Source organism: Ceratotherium simum, chromosome 5 (genome assembly GCF_057802395.1).
Source record: "Ceratotherium simum simum isolate JZ-2026a chromosome 5, ASM5780239v1, whole genome shotgun sequence".
Lineage (NCBI taxonomy): Eukaryota > Metazoa > Chordata > Mammalia > Perissodactyla > Rhinocerotidae > Ceratotherium > Ceratotherium simum.
The window spans coordinates 36,163,171-36,188,456 of NC_141904.1; the positions used below are offsets into that span (position 1 = coordinate 36,163,171).

The 25,286-nt window shown below is 43.8% G+C and overlaps 1 protein-coding gene and 1 long non-coding RNA gene across 3 annotated transcripts in view; one reads left to right on the forward strand and one right to left on the reverse strand.

Annotated features, from left to right (window-relative positions):
• Positions 1 to 817, reverse strand: part of OSBPL10 (oxysterol binding protein like 10) — a 291,962-nt gene extending 291,145 nt beyond the window's left edge. The window contains exon 1 of one of the 2 annotated variants that reach the window (XM_087430665.1): positions 299 to 817. In XM_087430665.1, the coding sequence (XP_087286791.1) occupies positions 299 to 579 (281 nt within the window). In that variant the 5' untranslated portion in view covers positions 580 to 817. The remainder of the gene's footprint in view (positions 1 to 298) is intronic. The other variant, XM_004419456.3, reaches the window with a different exon arrangement.
• A 10,761-nt stretch (positions 818 to 11,578) lies between these two features.
• LOC147917001 (uncharacterized) lies at positions 11,579 to 23,803 on the forward strand. The gene is made up of 3 exons (XR_015552355.1): positions 11,579 to 12,005; positions 23,194 to 23,254; positions 23,469 to 23,803. It is a non-coding gene; the product is annotated as an uncharacterized LOC147917001 (long non-coding RNA).
• Positions 23,804 to 25,286: the final 1,483 nt, after the last annotated feature.

Here is a 25,286-nt window from a genome sequence, read left to right on the forward strand (position 1 = left end):
ATTCTTCAGGGGTGCGGGAAGCCACTAGCGGGCAGGGCCCGGGGACCAGTGCGCTCCTCCTGCCACTCCAGTCCCTGCAGGCGCCGGTAAAGAAGAAAACCAAGGCTCTCCCCTCCCTCCCCTCCACTGTGGTGCGCTCCTGGGGTGGGGTCACTGCGCGCCCCCTCCTAGGCACCCCACCTGGAGAGGAGCAGGAAGGGCAGTACCCGGTGGCACAATCGCGCGCGCACACATTCATACACACACCGAGCGGCGCGCAGGGAGGGGCGCGCGGTGGCGCGGGCGGCGGGCGCGTTACCTGTTCTGCCAGCCCTGGAGGAGGTTGGTGTATTTGCTGAGCACGCCCTCGAGCGCCGGCTCCCTCCTGCGGCCGCCTCCCCCGGACGGGCTAGCGGCCACCGAGCCGGGGCTGCTGCGGCTGCCCCCGCCGCCGAGCCCGGCTGCTGCCGACCGGCCGGAGACCCCCCGGCCCGCCAGGGAGCAGGAGGGCGAGGAACCCGCCGAGGTGGCGCGGCTGCTGCTGCGGCTGCTGCTATTGCTGCCCCCGCCGCCGTCTGCGCCCTGGGCCGCCCTCTCCATGGTCCGTGCGCGCCCGGGACGCGGGTGCCCGCCGCGGTGGCGGCCCCGGCGCTGGGGCTCCTCGCGCGGCGGCGGCGGCGGCGGCGGCTGCTACAGCTCCGGGCGCCCGGGCCGCGCGTGGCTGCTCCAAATCCACGGGAAATGCCTGACTCATACAGGAGGAAGAGGAGGAGGAGGCGAAGGAGAGCTGGGAAGGAAGCCAACGGAGCTGGATGCAGCTGCGGCCGCCCCTCCTCCCGCCGCGGCCCCGGCCCCGGCCCCTCCCTCCGCACTAGTTTCCCTGGCAAGTTCAGAGCGGGTGGCGGGTTCGGCGAGCCCTCCTTAGGTTCCTCCTCCTCTTCTCTCGTGTCCTAACTCAGGGACTGGCTGGGGGCGCTCACGGGCGCCGATCCGCAGGGTGGGCACGCCCTAAATCCACACCCTGTTACCCCTAGCGTTCCTTCTGCCGCCCCCTCTCGGATCGGAAGGGGCAAAGGGAATCTCTGCGCGTCACTCCCCACCCCCAACTCACCTCGGGACCTGGAGGGAGGGGCGGCCCCACCCACCCAGTCCACCCGGATATGGACCCGCCCGGCCTAACGCTGGCACACACGCACACTCCGTCTCTGGCTTCCGCACCAAGCCTGGCCCAAACACACGTACACCGGTAACCTGGAAATTAACCTAACTGGCAGAGCAGAGTAACCGGGCAGGGAGGTCCTCCAGGTTTTCCGGTGTGTCCGCGAGGGGAGGGGAGGGCAGGTGATTGTCACAGGTAAGCTCGGCCTGGGCATTTTCACGCAGAGGAGTTATAATAAATGCGTACTGGAAACCAGGGCCGGGACTGGAGTGAGGCAAGAGAACTCGCAGACTCCTGCAAGTGCCTTCTTAAATTGAGTGCCCTCAGCGCCGTACTTGGCTCACCTAATCCCCACCCTGATGGACACGCATCAACCTGGGAAGTCAAAACTTATCTGGTGTTATCATTACAGCACCGAGCACCTGGGAACCAGAAGCTCTGAACAGTTAAGGCTGCACTGAAGGCAAGGGAAATCAACAGACATTTACAAACATACTGAAGTATTCTGAGTTGGCTGTACTTCTGCCCCCACCCCCACCTCAAGGTACAGTGAGCTGCAACTAGTTTTCTAAAGCTAAAATTGTTCCTCTTTGGCAAAAGTGGGTGGGTTGTACTCTCTCCACCTCACTGATAATTTTTGTGGATATAAATATCCAATGCAATCTGAAAGTTTCTAAAAATACCTAAAAAATAGCTTTGAGGAGCTTGGACTCACGCGCAAAAGAAAACAAAAACAAAGGGTGCTAGATTGATAGGTGATCCCTGTCCGAAAGATCTACAAACCCATAAAGCAGATAAATAATTCAATAGTTAAAAAACCTACTAAATGGAATAGAGACAGTTCTCATGGGGACAAATCCCCAAGCCTGATGCCTTTCTAGCTTCGTATCCTTCCAGGAAGCTTTCAGAGGTGGTTTAGCTCTAGAAATTTTCACAGAGAAGCTTCTGGGTCTGATGAGAAGTGGTTGTGCCCCTGAATAAATTACAATTCCAGGTGCCTACACAGTGTAAAAAAAGAAAAGTTCTCCCAAAGAGATTGCGTGGTCTCTCCCAAAGAGAGGACCAACTTGGACGCTAGACAGAGCTCAGTTTGAATCTATGACCTTGATCAAGTTACTTCTTTGAGACTTAGTTTTCTCACCTGCAAAATGGGACTAATGATACTACTGGCTTCGATGAACTATGTGAGGATGTTTGTTTGCTCAAAATATTTACCGCCTCTTCCTGTGGGAGGAGTATACTCACTCCACATTAACCTCAGGCTTGGCCATGCAATTGCTTTGGCCAGTGGAATGTGAACAGATATAATATATACCACTTCCAAATGTAAGTTTAAGAGCCATTATGTGGTTCCACCATCTTTCTCTCTTCCTTCTACCAGCTTAGCAGCATGTCCCAGATAAAGGCTCCTTCAATTTGGGTGCTAGAGTGAGAAGACATGTGGAACACAGCAGAGCTGAAGCCAGTTAGCCTTGGCCACGCCATGTGTGCAAAATGTCTGTGGTAAGCCACTGAGATTTTAGGAATCATTTTGTACCACAGCATAACTTTGCCTAAGCCAATTGATATACTGATCAGTATGTGAGTGTTCAAGAAGTCCTTCATTGACATAGAGACTGAGAAGGTGGGCGCATACTGAACTGTAAATGTGAGTCATTATGTGCCCAAATAACACCCCTTTCTGTGGGAAACTACCACCCTAAGCTCCTGCTAAAAGGGGAGAAGTGCCATCATTTATTTCATATTATCTATCCTCTAATAACATAACCATCCTACCCAACCATCCTGTGACTGGATGACCTAGCGCAGCAAATTCTCACTTTGGACTAAAAAGTTGAGACCCTTGAGACAGTCCAGTTGAAGTGGGGAGGGGCTGACCTCAAAGGAACAATCAAGGCCAGTGTCTTAGTCTGTTTGGGCTGCTATAACAAAATACCACAGACTGGGTGGCTTACAAACGACAGAAATTTATTTCTCGCAGTTCTGGAGGCTGGAAGTCTGGGATCAGGGTGTCAGCATAGTCAGGTTCTGGTGAGAGCTCTCTTCCAGGTCCCAGACTTTTCATTATAGCCTCACGAAGTAGAAGGCGCTAGGGAGCTCTGTGGGGTCTCTCTTGTAAGAGCACTAATCCCATCCATGAGGGCTTCACCCTCATGAACTAAGCACCTCCCAAAGGCCCCACCTACCAATACCATCACATTGGGCATTAGGATTTCAACATATAAGTTTTGAGGGGACACAAACATTTGGACCAGGGCAGCCAGGATGGACCAAGAGCAAGCTAGATCCCAAGTGGGATCAGAAACGACCAAGGAGGTAAGTCAGTAGCAAGAGGTGGGTGGAGCAGATGTGCGGAAAGAAGAGGCAATACCATGAAAGAGGGATGAAGTGCATGCTGTTCCCCTGCTGGCAGCGCTCTTCCCTGCTCTCTTCACCTGGTCTGTGCTTCTCACCCATGGAGTTTTGAATTAAAAGTCACTTCTTCCAGAAAGCTTTCCTTGGCCCACCCTGGTACAGCAAGTAGGGAAAAGATACCTGCAGAATTCTCTTCGGAGAGGAAAACGTCTTCATGTTAGAAAAACAATTTGAGAACAAAAGACCTCATAAATTGGCAAAAATATTTGGAATACGTATGATAAAAAATATTTGCAAAATATACATGCCCGATATAAGGGCTTATTTCCTTAACTTACCCAGATTGTATAAATCATTAAGAAAAATACAAATGTAGATAGACTAGAAATGACTAGAAATCTAACAACTGTCTTGGACCATGTGAAGAATTTGGGAAAGGAAGCCATACGTGATTGGAGCGATAAGATAAACACACCACACACTTAAAGTAACGGAATCAGTAGCCCCCAGTAGGAAGATGACTATTCCATCTTCTCCTGCACGTGGGCCTGGAGAGCTGGTTTGAAGTTTCCAGTAGGTGCTTCTGAGTGCCTTCCTCTAGCTGGGCATATCATTCTTGCCAATGGCACACAAAGCCTTGGGAGGATGATCAAGGACCAGCAAGAGAGCAGGTGGACACTGACCTAGTTGGCCTGATGACGTGAACGAAGCCACAGGTAGAGAGAAAATTGTTACAACCAGATCACCCTCTGACATCAACTTAGTCACATTTCGTGTTAGAAACACCTGGTCTGATATGTTCTCCATCCCAAAGAATGACAATAATAGCTAATATTTATTGAGCACTTCCTATGTGCCAGGCACTGTTCCAAGTGTTTTACACATAGTAGCTCATTTCCTCTTTACAACAACCACGTGAGGTATGTACGATTCCTATTCCTACTTGATAGATGGAGAAAAACTGAATCGAAATGTCAATCAATATCCCCCAAATTGTGGTGGAGCTAGGATTTGAACTCAGGCAATTTGGTTACAGAGCCTGAGTTCTTAACCACGACATTACACCACTTGCTTCGTAATGCATCCAGTCTCATTTCTTCTACTTAATGAAACCATTGAAAGTACACCTTGGTGCCTGGAATTCCATTTCCTGTTGTATTTTTGTTCATGTAGGAACTGATCCTCCCATCACCATTCTGAGGGAAGCAGGGCGGGAGCTTGGGCCCAGAGCACCCAGCCACAGGGCCTGCATGCAGCAATCCTCAATAAGTGTTGATTGTTTGGTAAATGCAGCCCAATTTTACTGAGGGAAGAAACAGAAACTCAGAAAGGAGGAGCCAATACTAAACCTGAACCGAGGTCTTCTGACTCCAAGTCCAATGTTGTTGCAGATAGAGCCCACTTCCTGAACTTCCGTTGTGATGTGTACCCGCCACTTCACCATCCAGGGGGAAGATGAAAACACCACAGTTAGAGTGTGGACAGTCTGCCATCCTGTGAACCAGCAGCTCCATTAAGATTACCCTGAGGTTACATCCAGGAAAATCAAATAACGACAAGGGTTGTATGCAGCTCCGCAGTACAGCTGTAAACACATCAACATTTTTCCAAAACGGAAATTATGTCATTGTTTTGATGGTTAATTTTATTAAAATAGGTGCTCATTTTTAAAGATTCACATACACAAATGTACAATGTAGAAAGTGAAAAATCATCAGTAACACGTCCCCAGAGGAAAGCACTATTAATAATATATATATCCTTCCAGATACTTTTCTATACAGAAATGTAGGTATATATTATCTTATTCCAAAACAGGTTCATACTATAAAATATATAATGATTTCTAATATGCTTTGTTGACTGAAGCATATAGTATGGACAGTTTCCTTTAGAGCTATACCATCATTTGTAACAGTTTCAGGGTATAGGTACACCCCAATTTAATCATTCCACTGCTGATGCACACTATGGTGTTTCCAACTTTTGCTATTATAAAACATGTTCTTTAAATAATCTTGTACATTAGTTATTTCCTTAGAATAAGATACTGGAATTGCAATGACTAGGTCAAACTGCATATTATCAATATGGCTCATGTATTGCAAAATTACTCCCAGAAAGTCTGAATCGGTTTTTACTATGCTGCTCCTGACTGGGTCTTCTCACATGTTGGAGCGTTGGCTGGATGGTCTAGGTTGGCCTTGGCTGGGACAACTGGGCTCTTTCTCCTCCCAAGGTCTCTCATCCTCCAGTGCTGGAAAAATCAAACATTTATATGCAATAAATCAAAAGACTTATACCTCACACTTTAGACAAAAGTTACCTCGAAATGGATCAAAAACTAAAAGGTGAAACATAAAACTATTAGACTTTAGAAGAAAACATAGGAGAAATCTTTATGATTTTGGGATAGGAAAATAGAGCAAACACACAATACCTTTTGTGAAAAGGGAAAGTTGATGAAGAGGGCAGAACCAAGGGTTCAGAGAGGGGAGTCAAGAACCACAGAGAAGGGCCGGCCCCGTGGCTTAGCGGTTAAGTGCGCGCGCTTCGCTACTGGCGGCCCAGGTTCGGATCCCGGGCATGCACCAACGCACCGCTTCTCCGGCCATGCTGAGGCCGCGTCCCACATACAGCAACTAGAAGGATGTGCAGCTATGACATACAACTATCTACTGGGGCTTTGGGGGGGGGGGATAAATAAATAAAGTCTTAAAAAAAAAAAAGAACCACAGAGAATTATTCCAAAGCTGAGACCTCATCAAGGAACTTGTAACTGAACTGCAGTTTGCCTGACTGGATTTTAGAATTGCCGTGGACCACTGATTCCTTCAGGCCTCCTGTTTTCCCCCTTTCTGAACAGGAGTATCTAGAGCAGTTATCCTAGACCTGTTCATCATTGTATGTTGAGGGAGGAGGGGGCAGTAACCTGTTTCTTCAGTTTCACAGGTCACAAGAGCTAAACTCAAGGAGCTGATCTTAAGGATCCACACCTGAGGAGCCTCTCCTCTCCTGGACTGGACTTAGATGACAAGATTCTGGACTTCAAGCTGGTGCAATAATGGGATAAGACTCTTGGGGGCCCTTGAGGAGTGGATGAGTGTGTTTTGCATGTGGGGGAAATATAAATAATTTGTCACCAGGGTGGACTGTAGTGGTTTCAAAGATTTGTCTACAAATTCTGTGATACGCCTCCCCTCAAGAGGTGGAGCTTAATTCCTCTCCCTGTGAGTGTGGATGGACTTGGTGACCCACTTCTAATGAATAGAATATGGCGGGAGTGATGGGATGTCGCGTCCAAGATCAGGTTTAAAAAGACAATGGTTTCTGTTTGGGTGAGTTCTCTCTCTCTCTCTCTCATCACTCATGCTAGGGAAGCCAGGTGCCATGTCATAAGGACACTCAGGCAGCCTATGGAGAAGAATTAAGGCATGCCAGCCACTATGTGAATCACCTTGAAAGCAGATTTTGGGGGGCCAGCTAACCACCACATGAGTGACCTTGGAAGCAGATCATCACCCAATCAAGCCTTGAGATGACTGCAGCCCTGACGGACAGCTTGACTGCAGCCTCATGAGAGTCAGAAGGACCTGGCTAACCTGCTTCTGGATTCCTGGCCCCCAGAAACTGTGAAATAATAAATGTTTTTGTTTTAAACCACTAAATTTGGGATAATTGTTACTCAGCAATAGATAACTAAGACAGATGGCTACCTTGAAACTTGTCATTTTGTGATTTGTATCTCTGGTTCCTTCCCACTACCATTGACCAACTTTTCATATCCTGAAGATATGAAGCAGGGAAAATAAGAGAATTCAGAGCTGGTTAAAAAAGATATATCAGTGCGGTATTGGCAAAAGTATAGACACTTAGAAAAATGGAAGAGAATAGAGAATCTAGCAAGAGTTCCACGTAAATATAGCCAATTGATTTTTGACAGAAGTGCAAAGACAATTCAATAGAGCTTTCTGTATTAGTTTCCTATTTCTGCTGTAAAATATTACCACAAACTTAATGGCTTAAAACAACACAAATTTATTATCTGACAGTTCTGGCAGTCAGAAGTCCAAAAATGGGTCTTCCAGGCTAAAACCAAGGTATCAGCAGGGCTGTATTTTTTCAGAAAGTTCTAGGAGAGAATCAGTTCCTTTCCTTTTCCAGCTTCTAGAAGCCACTTGCATTCCTTGGCTCATAGTCCCTTCCAGCAATGGCATCACTCCAACCTCTGCTTCTATCATTTCATTTCCTTCTCTGCCTCTGACTCTCCTGTGTCACTCTTATAAGCATCCTTGGGATTACATTGGGCTCGTCTGGATGATCTTTTCAACAAATGATGCTGGAACAACAGGACATTCATATGCAAAAAAAAAAAAAAAGGACCTTACCTATACCTCATACCTTATATAAAAATTAACTCAAAATGGATCATAAACCAAAGAGTGGAAGGTAAAACTCAAACTTTCAGAAGAAAACATAGGAGAAATCTTTGTGAACTTGGATTAGGAAAATAGTTCTCAGACACCACATCAAAAGCAAAATCGATTGTCAAAAATTGAAAAATTAGATTTTATCAAAATTAGAGGGCCGGCCCCGTGGCTTAGCGGTTAAGTGCGCGCGCTCCGCTACTGGCGGCCCGGGTTCGGATCCCCGGCGTGCACCGACGCACCGCTTCTCTGGCCATGCTGAGGCTGTGTCCCACATACACCAACTAGAAGGATGTTCAACTATGACATACAACTATCTACTGGGGCTTTGGGGGGAAAAAAAAAAAAGGAGGAGGATTGGCAATAGATGTTAGCTCAGAGCCAGTCTTCCTCAGCAAAAAGAGGAGGATTAGCATGGATGTTAGCTCAGGGCTGATCTTCCTCACAAAAAATAAATAAATAAATAAATAAATAAAACTGAATCATTAAAAAAAAATTAGAAGCTTTTGCTCTGTAAAGGTACTGTAAAAAACTCTCAAATGTAGAAATATGACAATAGCCTTGTTTTTTAAATGGTAAAAGATTTAAATAATCATTTCACCAAATAAGATGTACAGATGTCAAATAAGCACATGAAGAGATACTCAACATCATTAATCATGAGGGAAATACAAATTAAAACCATAAAGAAATACTACATACCGGGCCGGCTCCGTGGCTTAGCGGTTAAGTGCGCGCGCTCTGATGCTGGCGGCCCGGGTTCGGATCCCGGGAGCGCCCCGAGGCACCACTTCTCCGTCCAACGCGAGGCCGAGTCCCACGTACAGCAACTAGAAGGATGTGAACCTATGACATACAACTCTCTACTGGGGCTTTGGGGGGAAAAAACTGAATAAATAAAATCTTTAAAAAAAAAAAAAAAAAGAAATACTACATACCTATTAGCATGACTAAACACACAGACACACACACACACACACACAACTGATGATACCAAGTGCTAGTGAAGACTTGGAGTAACTGAAACTGTTATACATTGTTGGTGAGAAAGCAAAATAGGATAGCTCCTTTGGAAAACTCTTTGGCAGTTTCTTTGAGAGTTAAACATACACTTACCATATGACTTAATTATCCCACTTCTAGATATTTATCCAAATGTTTTGAAAATCTATGTTCACCCAAAAAACCTATAGGTGAATGTTTATTGCTTATTTATTCATAATCACAAAAACCTGGAAGCCATGGAAATATTCCTCAACTGGGGAGTGAACTAAAAACAAAACAAGACTGTGATGCATTCATACAATGGACAACAACTCAGCAATAAGAGAGAGCAAACTATTGATCCGTGCAACAGCACGGGTGAACCTCAAATGCGTTATGCTGAGTGAGAGAAGCCAGACTCAAACGTGATTCCATTTATGTGACATTCTGGAAAAGGCAAACCTGTAGGGACAGAGAACAGATAAGCAGTTGCCAAGAGTGAAGGGTGGAGCAAAGGTCTAACTCCAAAGAAGTACCTGGGGAGCGTGTTTTGGAGGAGGCTAGGGAGATGGAACTGTTGTGTGTCTTAGTTGTGGCAGTGGTTACAAGGACTCCATGCACTTGTCAAAACTCATAGTCTGTCCACCAAAAGGAGGGAATTTTATTAAATGTAAAATTTTTAAACACATTTTTAAAAAGAAGGAAAAGATATATGAGGTCAAATGTACTGTGTACCTTCATGTCAAGGAATGGGTTCCAGGTGTGTCAGGGAACAAAAAGTTGGATCAATGTCTGCCCGCCTGCCTATCTGCATACTTATCATCATTTGCTCAGACTTTTAGGTCCCCCAGGTGATATTACTCATACCTTTTGGGTAGGAGTGCAATGAATATCTGAGGATTAAATGAGACACCAATGTGAAAATTCTTTATAAATTGAAAGTGTACTACAAATGTGAGCTATATTACTGCTAAAAGAAGAAAAAAAATTCTAGATATTCATTTGTTTTGCAACAATGTTGAGGCTCCTGAAAGGCCACAAAACAAATATCATAGGTTAAAAAAATCCATTTGGATGGATTTTTTTATTCCTTTGGATAAGGAAAGCCCTTATCCAAAGACAAAGTGATATGCAGGTAATGCAATGAATGAACAAGCATAACAAAGCCACTAATGGCCATCCATGACATGTCCCCTTCTCAACTTGTCACCTGACAAAATGCTCTACAGAGGGTTGGAAACAGAAGATGAACCCAATCTCAGCATTTTCCTGAAAAGCAAAATGAAACCCTGAAAGAGGAGGAGACTTCCCTGGGGTCACATTGTGAGTTGGCAGAAGAGTTGGACCCCAGTCTCATGGTAGAAGGTTCTTCACTGGATTCCATTTCAACTGCAGTTTTAAGCGGCATGCGAAATAATTCTTCCAACTTCCCAGCAGCTAAGCCCAAATAACCAGACTGGCAGATTACTAAAACAGGCAAAAGATTCCAGAGCCATAACAGGGGGAAATACAATGTAATGTTCCTATAAAGAAAAACCTCTGTCCAAAGAAACCTTTTAAATTAACTGAGAATTGTAACTCTTTTTGCTCCAATCTGCTGGGGAGGACTTGATTTCCCTCTACTCTCCCATGCAAGAGAACAACAACGTGATTGTGGGTTATTTTACTTGGAGTATTTCTCAACTTCTAAATATGAGCCATTCTCTGTCTCTAAACATGAGCCAACCTATGCTATGATCTGAAGAATTTTTTTTAAATATAAATTTCCAAGTGTTGATGCAAAATAACCCATAACCATTCTATAGATAAGAGAGATAAGGTGAGTTTTGCTTGAGCCAAGCTGAGGATTTTAACCCAGGAAGGCAGTTTCCACAAAGGAAGAAAGCATAACAGAGAAGCATGGTTTTCAGTACAGTTTTATACCTTTTTAGACCAAAGAAAATACACTAAACATGCCCAGGGTACATAGTCATGAAAGTTTCAAAGAGGTATTCGCTTGCAATTTAGCAGGTCTACATGACCCTGATGTCTGGGAAAGGGAATTTATCTTCAGTACTACTACGGGCATTACTGATACTAGTGGGCGTAGGAGGAGAAGTATGCATTCTTATCTTAAAAGAGTGCATTCTTTAACTTTGAGATAATGTCTAATGCATTCTTTACTTTAATGGTTAAAGCAGATGTACAGGGCCGGCCCCGTGGCTTAGCGGTTAAGTGCGCGCGCTCTGATGCTGGCGGCCCGGGTTCGGATCCCGGGAGCGCCCCGAGGCACCACTTCTCCGTCCAACGCGAGGCCGAGTCCCACGTACAGCAACTAGAAGGATGTGAACCTATGACGTACAACTATCTACTGGGGCTTTGGGGGGAAAAAACTGAATAAATAAAATCTTTAAAAAAAAAAAAACAAAAAAAAACAAACAAAAAAAAAACTAAAGCAGATGTACAATGTATATTTGATAGGCCATGAGTCATAAACTTCTTTAGTTTAAGCCCAAACAGTTTTGAACCAGAATAGGTACCCCATGTACCTCAATATGTGAAAATCTCTTGTCACAAGGAAGGAAGGGGGTTAGTGGACCTTAAGGCTTTTACCCACAGATCTAAGAATTGGTTTTCCCAGAGTTTAGAAAGAGAAAATTCCATTCTACAGGAAATCTATAATGCATCTCCGTACTCCCCAGTCTAAGGAAAGGGGAATTCCAGAAAGAAGCTGCTGCCACGTGTTGATGTTTCTTTTTGGAGTAAACCTAACATTCAAGTCAATTTCTGTAGGTTGAAACTACTGAAGAAAGAAAGTAAAATTGCCTGAAGCAAAAGACCAAAAGGCAGTAAATAAAGAGATTCCCACTCTCCACTCCAGAGAGTGCAGAATTAAAAAACAAATAGAAACAAACAAAAACGTGACAAGTATCTCTGGACAGATAGAAAGTTCATTGTTGTGAGAACTCCATTCCAAACAGCGAGGAGCTTGAGAATCTTGAAGAACTGAAGCAAAGTAGAGTAAAAGGGCTTCTACCCTTCTCTCCACAAGGCTTCCCACTCACGATGGGGTAGAAGCCAGAAGAAAGGCAATGAGCATGGAGATTCATCTTGATGCAAAGGTGGGTGCCTTTATTTAGAGATACCGTGCCCTTCTTATAGCTGAATGGGTTACTTCCTGACAAGACACATTTAAGATCATCATATGCTCGAATTTACCAGCAGATATTATGCAGTAAATTATTTCTGGCTATAAAAGCATGCCCGATTTATGTGCATAGCAGAGCCCCGTAAGTATGACTATTACAATGTCAATAGACAGTGTTTAAGTTCTAATAGTCTCCTTATGAGCATTTATGAACATCATTCATTTCTAAAGAGACAGAGAAGAGTTAGTGAATTGGCAGATGTCAGACAGAAGAATTTTTTATTTTACTCTCCATATCAAACAGTCTGCTTACAACAAATTTCATCAAACAAACATTTTGGGATGCACTGGTGATGAAAGAGCTGTGGCATAGTGGCATTTGGGGTCCAGTGGACTTGAGTGGGCATTTGACTTTGCCTCTTCCTGGTCATGGGGGCAGCTCTCTCTTGGAGCCCCAGTATTTTCATCTGAAAAATGTAGATGCTATTGTAAGGCTCAAATAAGATATTTTGGGTTGTTCTTTGTAAACAGTAAAGTACTAAAAAAAAATGGGAGGGAGTATGTGGGTTTTTGTTTTCCTTTCAGCATTTTTTTGCTCCCCAAAGAAAAGGAAAATGTGAAGCATGTCCTCACCATCAAGTCATACTCCCCATCAGCATATCTCACCACTGGTGGTTCCCTCTGTCAAATGAAAACTACTCACAAAATATTGCACCTGAGCGCTGAGTCAGTTGATTTCTTGCTAGCAAGGGAGAATCCTTAACAGTCAGAATTCCAGCAGATGGTTATCCCACAGCATTGGGTTTATTTACAACTTGGAAAGGGAACTTCCTGACTATGTTAATGTGGGATTGTGTGGATTGAGATACTTCATTCTGTCACCAGCAGAACTCATAAGCAAATTCCAATCCCCTGATCTGTCTCTGTCATTGGATATTTTTCAAGAATTTTGATTCGTAAATGCCATATATGGTCCTTTAATAATTTGAATTTCTTGTTTTATAGCTGTTCTTTCCAACTGGCTATCCGTCAGTTCAGTCCATATTGGTGTTAAAGAGAAAAAACCACAGGCCTGAAATGGCGTCACTTGTGCTAAAGGCCACAATACCAAACCTAGATTTAATACCTGAGCTCACTGCAGTTTCAACTTGCCGCAGGAATCTGATCTTAATCCACCAGTCTGGAATTTCCTGACCAGCTCTAGGGAGGTAATGTGCAGGATAAAACCACTGTGGTGCCCTTCGCTCCAAAAGAAAATGTCCTGGCCTGAAACAAGCCTTTCTTTTCTTTTACTAATATCGTCTTGTCCCACCCTCCTCCTGCCTATAAAAACCTTCCATTTTGTTCAGCTCCTTGGAGGATCTCTCTACTTGCTAGATGGGATGCTGCCCAATTCATGAATGATTGAATAAAGCCAATAGATCTTCAAATTTACTTGCTCGATTTTTGTTTTTTAACATTGGAAACTCCACCCTTTCCCTATCTGGCACTAGTCTTCTGTTCCCAATTGTTCCTTATTGGCCCATGTCTATTGGTTTTTTTATCCTTATTTGAGTTTTTTCCCCTTTGGTCATGGTAGACATGCACCATTAATGGGGAGTTTCCAACTATCTCAGTTCTTTTTCAACTATCTTGGATAAATAAAATTTATTTTTCTAAATGAGTGTACCCATCAGCTTTGAGTAGTCAGTCATTCACACTTTAGTATAAATGGATCTTTAACATCTATGTGGCTAATTTGCATTCATAAGAAAATGCAAGGTTGAGGAAGATGCATAAAAGAGAAAAAAGGAGGGACATAATTTGCAAATTCAAATCAGCCAGCTGTGGATGATAATTGCCTGGAGAGGGCCTAATCTTTAGCTTCTACTTGGTTCTGCTCTGCTGTCAGCACTGCTCTGGGACTTATAGTCTTGATCAGCCCTCCCCTCTGTTCTCTGGATGGTATTATTTTAACTCCAGGGATAGGCTGTACCCAGGCTGCAGTGACCACCTGGGATGTGGCATCTGGCAAAAGTATCAGTCTTTTCTGTCTTACCAGCACCTCCCCCGACTAGGTTCCCATATGTCAATGGTGATGACATGGCCCAGACTTTTTTCTTTCTTTTCCATAAATGTGATGATCTATTTATGCTCTATGAGATTTTTTTCAAAAACAAAAGACATGGGGCCGGCCCCGTGGTGTAGCGGTTAAGTGCACGCGCTCTGCTGCTGGCGGCCTGTGTTCAGATCCCGGGCATGCACCGATGCACCGCTTGCCAAGCCATGCTGTGGCGGCGTCCCATATAAAGTGGAGGAAGATGCGCACGGATGTTAGCCCAGAGCCAGTCTTCCTCAGCAAAAAAGAGGAGGATTCACATGGATGTTAGCTCAGGGCTGATCTTCCTCACAAAAAAAAAAAAAAAAGACATAAAAAAATCATTAAAAAAAATCTTTTGCCATTCATATGTCTTGCTTTGGGGTTCAGAAAATACGGCTGTCTCAGCTACGCCCAGGTGTTGGGAACAGGATCACCACCCTGCCAGCTTCACCTTTTCCAGGGCATGCCCGCTGCCTGGAGCAATGAGACCCAGAGAGCACTCTGTTTATAATGGAACTCTCCAAACTCTGACTCAAGGTAATTTTACTGCTGTCACGGATCCAGGCCTGAAGACAGGGCATTACCGGGGTCATTCGATTCCCTCACCTTAGGTCAGTGCTGAAGTGTTCATGAGAGGCCTCTTCTAAAACCAATTCTCTTTCATTTTAAATATCTAGTGCTCTGGCCTCCACCTCTGCTCAAGGTCTGAGTCTCACAGTCTAATGATTACCCTTGTGGGAGAGATTATCTTCCTGTCAGAAACTTCAGCCTTCATTTCCGTTTCCTTAATCATATCGGTTTATTCTTTTTGCGGCTTTCTTCCTGTACCCAGTAAATGAGTGTTCGTTTTCTTGTGTCTTATACAAGTATCAGCCCCACTCTCTTCCCATATACTTTTGTTGTGGCATGGTCATTCTGCCCTGAGTTAGCACTCGAGATAAAGGAAGAAAATTAAGATCAAAGACACATCCAAGCTTATATTATAACACGTGCTTACAAAACGAAAAATCTATTCCACATACAGGCCAAATAGAGCACCACATAACAACGTTTCAGTCAATGATGGACCACATATATGATGGTGATCCCATAAGATTAGTACCATGCAGCCTAGGTGTGTAGTAGGCTATACCATCTAGGTTTGTGTAGGTACATTCTATGATGTGCGCACAACAACGAAATCGCCTAATGAGGCATTTCTCAGAACGTATCCCTGTCATTAAGCGGCCCATGACTGTAGTATTTATGATCAAACTGCCTCCAATTGGTTCTGCTATTATTTCATAGCTATAAGACTTCTCTGGGCCTCAGTTTCCTTATCTGAAACTGAGTGGCAAGTGAAGATCAGCATACCTTGCCACTGGGCTTCTTTGAGGGCTAATTGAGATTTGGAAGGAGGCCGGCACACTGGCTCACATATAAGAGATAACGAATACATCTACATGAGCACCTTGCTTATCTAACTCACTCCACAGGTATTTACACAACATCTTCTGTGCAGAACCATGGTGCTGTTCTCAGCACGGTGTGACAGCCCCGACCCTGACTGTTCCTCCTTTCACCGCTGTTAGCTGCCCACCTGCAACACGATCTGACTGGTTCTAGGTAGGTTACACTTCAGTTTCAAATCAATCCTGAGAGGTGGAAGGAACAGTCTGCCTTCTCTGCACTCTCCCTTTTCTTCCGGGAACTGGTCCCTCCCTGACTCCAGCCACGTGGTTCACCTGGTGAGTACTTTTCTTACATGGCCACAACTGAACACTCTGAGACGGACAGCTTCCCACACCAGGCCACTCAGAGTCATTCCTGGAAATCTTTGGAACTGGAATCGAGAAGAGAGTGTCCTTCTCACCTGGGAGCAGCCTTGGGGAGGGAGGCTTGGCAGCTTTGGCAGCCTTGTTCCTGGCTGTGTGGACAAGGTCGGTGTGCAGGAATAGAGAATCAAGCCAACAAACAGGCAGTGTTGAGAGAGGGAAAGAAGGCAACCTGGTGGCATTGGAGTCCTTGAATAAAGATATCCTCAGGTCCGGGTACGTGTCTGCTCTTCCTAAACCTCCTGCTTTCTGGTATGAGCTCCCCGCATTGTTCCAGCTGGGGTTCTATGCTTGAAACCAAGAGACATCTAAGATGAGGGGGCAGGCTTATCCATTCAGCCAGGATGTGTCCCAAGAGAATTACCCCTTCTTCAACCCTTCCCTGGCCTCATCTATGAAGCTGGGATCTGTGTTGACCCCTATGCCCTTGCTGATCTGTTGGTACATTCTGTCGACTGTCTCAGTCTACCGATGAAATAATCATCATAGCTATTTCTCAAGGGTCTCTGACAGAGTAAGCATTTTACACTTATTATTGCTCTTCATTATGCTAAATTATAATTCCAAAAGGTAAAATCATGACTCTGATGCAAATGTGAAATGAACACATGTTACAGGTTTTATTCAACTCATCAGTTAATAGGTAACCAGTAAGATATTGAAACTGATTGAAATAAAAATTGGAATTACAGAGTTTTATATTCTCTACCAGACAAAACTAATTGGCATTGCTATGAACAGGAATTGTTTGCATTACTATGAACAGGAAATATTACCACTGGTTTTCTCAACTTAATTCTACCCTTAGAGAGATGTTAAAAAAAAAAAGCCTAGCCAACAGCAAGTGAATCAAATGTGCACATCCCTATGGAATCAGACATCTCAAAAGTTCTCCTAGACAATGGCCAGCACTTCCCCAAAAGGACACTCAGTAATCTCTTTTGTCCATTTCCAACTCTTGGACAATCTTTTCTGACAATTACAAAACTCTGTGAGAGAGATGATTATAGTCAATAAAATATCATCTTCATTTTAGAGATGAAGAAACTGAGGCTCATAGAAGTAGGAAACTTATTTTGCTCATATAATTAGTAAACGTCAGGTTGAGATTCAGACAGCTCTGACTCCATAATCCTGATCTAAACCATCCAGGTTGGCTAGGGCCTGGGTACACTTCCTGGCTCGTTCTAGTCTATCTAGGGGAATGCATCACTCATCCATTCATTCACCCATTTAATAGACACTGCTTTAATCCTGTGTTCTAGGTGCTCTGAGGAATTGCCGTCCCAACTTAATCAGCTTGAGACCACCAGGAACAAAGTCAGGTTCATTGACCTATCGCAGAGGGACTGCACACCAGAGGAACCATAGGGTATCTCACCAAACGAAGGAAAAGAGAGAGTTACAGAATTGGGGAGAAGGGTGGAATTTAGGTAAAATGTAAACAAAGCAACGTTTTGATAGACTCAAAGCAAAGCAGGACTGTATGTAAAAGTATCATCATAAGTCCTGGACTATGAGGTGGATGCAGGGACCCGTTTCCTCTGAAACAATAAAGTTACCAGATCTGTGAATTTGTTTCTAGAAACCTCTTTCCGAAACTCTGCACCTAGGTTGTAAATGAAGGCTGCTTCTCTAGTGGGATGTTTCCTTTTTATTAAATTTTTAAATTATAATTGACATATAGCGTTGTGTAAGTTTAAGGTATACAATGCGTTGATTTGATACGTTTATATTTTGTAATATGATTACCACCGTAGCTTTAGCTAACATCTCTATCACATCGCATAATTATCATTTCTTTTTTGTGGTGGATGTTTCATTTTTACTAACATACTTTCAAACAGCAAAGTTTCTGATAGTCTATGATTTTAGAGAAAAAAGTTTCTCAATGAATAAGAAAGCAGTAGTCACTCCAAGAAGGGAGATTTTGTGACATTTGACAGCCACAGTGTCTTTGGGAGAAATATTATTTATCGATAACTTTGGAGCTGATTTTGTTTGTATTTTATTCCAGCCTGATGAATGGCCAGGCAGATTGTAAAAGTCCAAGCTAGTTTTTACTTTCTCATGTCTCAACGGGGGTGACAGACAATCAGGTTATTACATCACAGCGCAAGAAAGTGCTGTAATGGGGGATTTAATTAAACTTAACTTAGGTTAAGGAAGACTGCCTACAGTAGGCAGACCTCCCAGTCAGGAAGAGCCGAAGTTGGCCAAATGAAGGTGGGGAAGAGGGTTACAGCAGAGCAAGGATTTGGGCAAAGGTATAAGATGAGGGAAAGAGTGACAAATTGGAGGAATTGTAAGAATTGGTGAAGGTGAATCAACAGAATGTCTAGAATCCTTGGGGAGAACCGCATAGCACACTTAATTAAAATTTACACCAGACTCTCCTACGTCTAAGGGTAGAAAGCCTGGGTCACCTTGGAGTGTGTGTTCTTTGTCAGGGAAGAGTCCTGTGCGTGGTCTTCCTATATACACACAAATGAAAAGCAAGTAGCCCCGTAGAGGGAGTGCCAAGGGGAATTCCACTCAGGCGCCATGTCCTAAGGCACCTGGTTATCTAGCAAAGCCGATCCTTGTGGAGGAAGTGGAGCCATTTTGTAGACTTTACCCTGAATCATCCTATCTTATTTCCTGAGAGCATTCGGGGGAACCAGGGTGGCCTTCAACCAATGCTGAGTTGCAGGAAAGGACGAGACTCCAGAGATAAAATTGCCACAAAGAAACGGTGTGCCTCCAAGGAGAGAGCTGGATCTAGCACAAGGGGTTGTATCATTCCGGGTCCTGGAAGGGAACAGACTGCACATTGAAACAGGCGAATCCTCCGGCTTGTGTCTTCACTGGCCGAACCCAATCAGAAGCAGAGGGCGAGGAAGCCTGTTGATGCTGTCTGTAGAGGTCAGCCTCCCAGAGCACAGAGCAGGGTAGAGAAGGGAGACGAGTAGATCTGGAGGGACACAATGGAAACTCCTAGCCCAGGAGTTAATGCTGAGAGCACTTTCTGGCCTGTTGACCCTGGCGTGATGGTTGTTCTCTGCAAAACAGCTGAGTTTGGGAAAGTGAGATAAAAGGAGTTGTTACTTATAGCGGAGCAGGGAGGATCAGACCCGAGGACGGTGGACCTGGCATCTGCAACGAACTGCCCAGCACAGGAAAGCATTTTAAATTACTTCCTTACTGAGTTTTAATTTTAACTATTTTATTTAAAATCATTTATTATTGAATTTAAAAAACTCAAAGGAGTAACTGTAGTCGTACCCCTAGTTAAAGAAGCAGGTCACAGCACTTAAAGCGGCAAGAGCCAAGGAGGATTGCTGAGCAGATCTGGAAGAGGTTGCATGTCGAGTAGAGACTTTATCCCGAGGGCAGCGTGGACCTGCAGGAGTGCCTCATGGAGGGGCGGCACATTTCACTGGCCTGCTTTTGGTGGGTCATTGTCGAGATAGGCACACTCCTGCCCTCTCACTTATACAACCGGGAAGGATTGCACATTCATTCCTTCGTCCGCTGACTTTCCTGCCCAAACAGAGAAAACAACTGGAAAGCACTGGGGACCAAGAGGAGAGGCAAGGAGCCAGTAAGGGAAGACAGAAAACAAGGACAAAAAACAGTACTGGCTTTTCAATCTTAAGCCTTGCAAATATGCAGTAGGAGAATTAGAAAATCTTGTTTCCAGGCACCACATTCTTCTGTTCTTCTGTGTTTCTAAGCTTTGAGGAAGGTATAAATTGGTTTCCAAAATGTTCTGAGTTTTCATTCAACAAAACTATTTATCACCTGCTCTGTGCCAAATACCAAGAGAACAATGGAGAAGAAAACATGGGTGATGCTCTTAGTCCTCATAGCCTGGCAGAACAATAGACACGAAGAATTAATCGAAAGTGTCTGTTGAGCCCCTAGAACAATGCAGGGCATATTTTAGATGAAAAAAAAAAATGATAGCTAGAATTTTTTTTTTATTGCGGTCATAATAGTTTATAACATTGTGAAATTTCAGATGTACATTATTTGTCGGTCACCATGTATATGTGCCCCTTTACCCCTTATGCCCACCCCTAAACCCCTTCCCCCCTGGTAACCACTAATCTGTTCTCTTTGTCCCTGTGTTTGTTGTTTTTCCACATATGAGTGAAAACATGCAGTGCTTGTCTTTCTCTGTCTGGCTTATTTCGCTTACCGTAATACCCTCAAGGTCCGTCTGTGTTGTTGCAATGGGACGATTTTGTCTTTTTTTATGGCTGAGATAGCTAGAATTTTTAAAAATTTTTTTTTTGGAAAAGAGCTACGGAAAATTGAGTTAATTATACTCCTCAGTTCACAGCATCCACCATCATCAGTCTCCTGTTTTATTTTACTTTCTCCCATTCAATTCCCACCCCTACCCTCTCCCCTCCTGGCACGCACCCACTTTAATGGACTTGAAAGTACTCTTGCATGTGTTAGTATCCTTGTAAAAATATACAGAAGACATATCATGCCTTAAATTTTTTTTTTTAAAGATTTTATTTATTTTTTGCCCCCAAAGCCCCAGTAGATAGTTGTATGTCACAGCTGCACACCCTTCTAGTTGCTGTATGTGGGACTCGGCCTCAGGATGGACAGAGAAGTGGTGCCTCAATGCGCACCCGGGATCCGAACCCGGGCCGCCAGCATCGCAGCGCGCGCACTTAACCACCAAGCCACAGGGCCGGCCCTCATGCCTTAAATTTAATCTGCTTCTTTTAGTCAACACTTTGATTTTAAGATCTATCCATGATGCACATGCATATCTAGGTCACAGCACCTAACTGCTGAAAAGGATTCCATAGGCTGTGTCTATTCCGTTGTACTTATTCAATCCCCTATTGGTAAAAGCCTGGTAGCCTCCAACGGCCCCACTACCACATGAGTGCTGAGATGAACACCCGTGAACCTGCCCATGCATGGGCTGTGAGCAAGTTTCTCTGGAGTGTTTACCCTGCAGCGGGCTGGATGCATAATAGGGTAAATGTAATGTCCCTAAATACTGGCATACTGTTCCCCAGAGACCCACACTTGGTATCGTCTGACTCTCTGCTCTAATATTTGCCAACCTAGTGGGTATGAAGTGGTATCTCTTTGTATTTTGCATTTCTCTGTTAGCTAGTGAAGTTGAGCGATGTTAGCCATTTAGATATTCCCTATGAATACCATTTGTGCATTTTTCTATTGGATTTACTTGATAATCTGGACATTTTTTCTGTGTCACTTTTTAAGGATGTAAAAATCTCCCTGTGAGCCAATTGTTGGCTTTGTTGCTTATATCATATTTAAAATAATTCTTAATTTTGATGTAATATAATCCATTAACTTTTTTACTTTGTGGTTTGTTTTCTGGGTCTTGCTTAAGAAATCCTTCATTCCCACTCCCATCACAAAGATACTCTCGTACATTTTCTTCTTTTAACTTTATAGTTTATCTTTCCATGGGACTTAGAGGTAAGGACCCAACTTTATTTTTCTCCAATGCTGAGGCACTACTTCCTTTCTCCACTGATTTGTGGTGCCAACTTTCTTATCTATCAAGTGCTCCTGTACACAAAGGCTTGTTTCTAAGCTCTCTGTTCTGTCCCATTGGTCTAGTCTGTTCATCCACAATTACCATACTGCTTTTGTTTCTATGGCTTTGTAGTATCTGTTAATATCTAGGAAGATGAGTCTTCCTTCTTGGCTTTTCTTTTTCAAAATGAACCTAGCTATTTATGGACACGTATCCTTCCTTAGACATCTTAGAGGAAGATGTAGAGTTTCTAAAAAAAAAAAAATCCAACTGGAATATTTCTTGGATTGCATTGAAAATATAGACTAATTGGAAGGAAATTAGCATCTTTATAATATTAAATCATCCAGTCCAATATTGTGGACTGTCTCCATTTATTCAGATCATTTTCTATTTTTTTTAAGTTTTCAAATTTTCTCCAAAGAGGTTTTGAGTACCTCTGTGATACCTTACTTCCTTGATACTTTATAATTTTTGTACTTGTGAATGATAAGTTTTGTATTATATCTTGTAGTTTTTTATTGCTGGTATAAGGAATGAATGCTATTGAGTCTCATAAGGTGATCTTTTTTCTAGAGACTTTGCTTAACTCGTAAATTTTAATAGTTTGTTTATTGATTCTATTGGGTTTTCTATACAGTTGAGCATATCATTTGCAAATAATGACAATCTTATCTCTTTCCTTATTATCTTTTTACGTTTTAGTTCTTTCTTATATCTATTTGCATTGGCTAGAGCCAGCAGTATTGTTTAACAATAGTGGTGATATCGGACGTATTTCTGATCTTATAGGGACTGCATCTAAAGTTCTTCCTGTGAGTAAGATGCTTTCTGTGGATATCCATGTTGGATATAGAGACTCCTAGTGCTTCACCATAATCCATCCCTCCCTTCTTCCATGGTGTCTCAGCCCAGTTTTCCTAGAAATGGGAACCTAAGGTAAAACTTTACATGCTAACACTCTGTTGCGGAGAGGAGCAAACCCAGGGAAACAAAAGTCAAGGAAATGAGGCAGGAAAAGGGGGAACACAAACCAGGAATGTATTCCCAGGCTGGCCACAGCTTCATAACAGCGGCTGCTCAGACTTTGCAGCACATCTCCAGAGAGGCTATATGAAATGACCGAGTCACAGGACAGTCTGATAGGGTTGGAAAGGAAGCACTGTTTCTGCTTGTATCCTGCCATGTCCTGTCTCCCGTGGTGGAGGTCAGCCCCAGGACGCCTTCACCTCCTTCATGTTTGGATTCATCACTCAGCTCCCCCAATAGCTTCAAGGAAACTTAGAGCCTCTGCAGGTCCAATCTGGCCAGTGCACATGTGGGGACTCCTTGGACCGTGGGAGCAGCACTGCTGCCAAGCATGCATTCAAGAAACGCCAGATGAGGGGCCTGCCCCGTGGCTTAGCAGTTAAGTGTGCCTGCTCCACTACTGGCAGCCCGGGTTAGGATCCCGGGCGCGCACTGATGCACTGCTTGTTAGGCCATGCTGAGGCTGCGTCCCACATACAGCAACTAGAAGGATGTGCAACTATGACATACAACTATCTACTGGGGCTTTGGGGAGAAAAAGGGAAAAAAAAGAGGAGGATCGGAAATAGATGTTAGCTCAGAGCCGGTCTTCCTCAGCAAAAAGAGCAGGATTGGCATGGATGTTAGCTCAGGGCTGATCTTCCTCGCAAAAAAAAAAGAAACACCAGATGATGACTCGCCGTGGCTCACTCAGGTCTTCTCCCCTCACTTCTAGGTCTTTAAAGCCCCCACAATGGCATGAGCTGTCACCAAGAGCACCCTTGAAAATGACTAAGGTAGGCATAGCCAAGCAGGTCTGGAATGGTTCATAATGGTTGTGTACACATGGTGACAGAGTTAGAGCTTGGCACCTTTCCTAGACTTGCTTGCAGTTTGATGAGGCCATGTGTCTAAACTATCATCATTGGAATGTGAAATGATATGAGCCATTCTGGGTCTGGAACTGAACACACTGGCACGCCTCCTTCGTGATGTCTTTTCTCTTAACAGCTGGAACCTGGTCATGGCAGCCACCTAGCTTCCACCAAAGACAATGATAACTCTATTGAATGGTAGAACTATAACTTGGAAGATACCTCGAACTCTGAATGATGACATGGAGCAGAGCCATCCATCCCCCTGACCAGGACTGCTCACAGAATCCTGACATGGTTAACCAGAGACAGATAAGTGACAAAGAAATAAACTGGCTTTTAAGCCACTGTTTTAGGTCTTTCTGTTATAGCAGTTCACTGTACCCTAACTAATATAATAGCCTTTATCAACAAAATAAAATTACCATCTATTCCTAGTTTTCTGTTTTTATCATGAGTTGCTTAATTTGATTAAATGCTTTTTCTGTATTATGATAATCTTGTGATTTTTCTCCTTTAGTCCATTAATAGGGTCAGTTGCATACAGAGATTTTCTCATGTTGAAACATCCTTGCATTATGTATGTATGTACATATGTCTATATGTGTGTATGTGTGTGTAATATACACATATATACATACATACTGTTAGATTTAGTTAACTAATATTTAACTTAGAATTTTTGCATCTATATTTACCAAGTAAGGTAAGCCTTAAATTAGTCTGGGTTTAATTGCATGTAAGAAATCATATAAGCAGGAAGGATTTAAATATAGGGAATTGGGTGCTTAAAAAATCATTCAAGGGATGGAGAAGCAAGCTCTAGGCTGGGTCTCCAAGAATGACTCTCAGAACAGACTTGGGGAGCTGCTACCACCGCCATAGTTGGAGAGGGGAGAAGTGAGAGCTGCGACTGAAAGAGCTGGCTGCCAGACCTCACCTGGAGCTGTGATCCACAGAGCAGGAAGCTGCTGCCACCATCACAACAGCTTCTTGACACCATAAGGCTAGTGACTGGACACTAGAATGCGACCGCCAGACCCTGATGCATCCAAAACTGCCTCTCAACACTCAAAGCTAGTGACTGGACTCCACGATGCTGCACCAGTCATGTCTCCATGACCACGCTAAGCAAAGCAACAGCAAGAGCGTGAGGAAGATGGCCTGCTCCACACTTCGCACTTCTGAGCTTCATCCAAGTGCATCTAATTGGTGGAACTTAATCACATGAAGAACTCTAGCTGCAAAGGAGGCTGAAAAGCGTTGTATTTCGTTTTCCAGGTTTTGCAGTATGGGCGGGCACACTGGAAGAATGTTGGAATGGATAGTGAGTATCAATTGACCACTCTATTTACCAGGATGGGCTAAATTATGCGTATAACAAACAACCCCCAGATCACAGTGGCTTAAAACAGCAAAGGTTTAGTTCTCACATCTGCCACCTGTCTATCACAGGTCAGCAGAGCTGTGACTCTGCTCACTGTAGTCACTCAGAGAGCCAGGCTGATAGAGCAAGTGCCACCTCATGCATTGCTGGTGGTGAGGCCAAAGGGAAAGAGACACTAGAGGGTCTCAGACCAGCCCTTAAATGTACCAGCCTAGAAGTAACATGCCATTTAAGCTCATAAATCATTGGTCAGAACTTAAGAGGCTCCACCTAACCTCCAGTGGGCTAATAAATGCAATCCTACTACGTGCCCAGAAAGCTGGGGACACCTGGAAGTATTGGGTGGATATCACTTATAACTACCACAGCTGTCTAACTGCCCAGACCTAGAAATGTCTTCTCTTCTACTCTCCTTATACAGATTTGGAGCCGAGGTTATACTAGACCCAGAAGATGACCCAAGTAGCTTTTCATCTTTTTCTATTCTCTGGAACAACTTGTATAAAGGAAGGATTACATTGTCCTTGAGAGATTGAAAGAATACATTAATAAAACCATCTGGGCCTG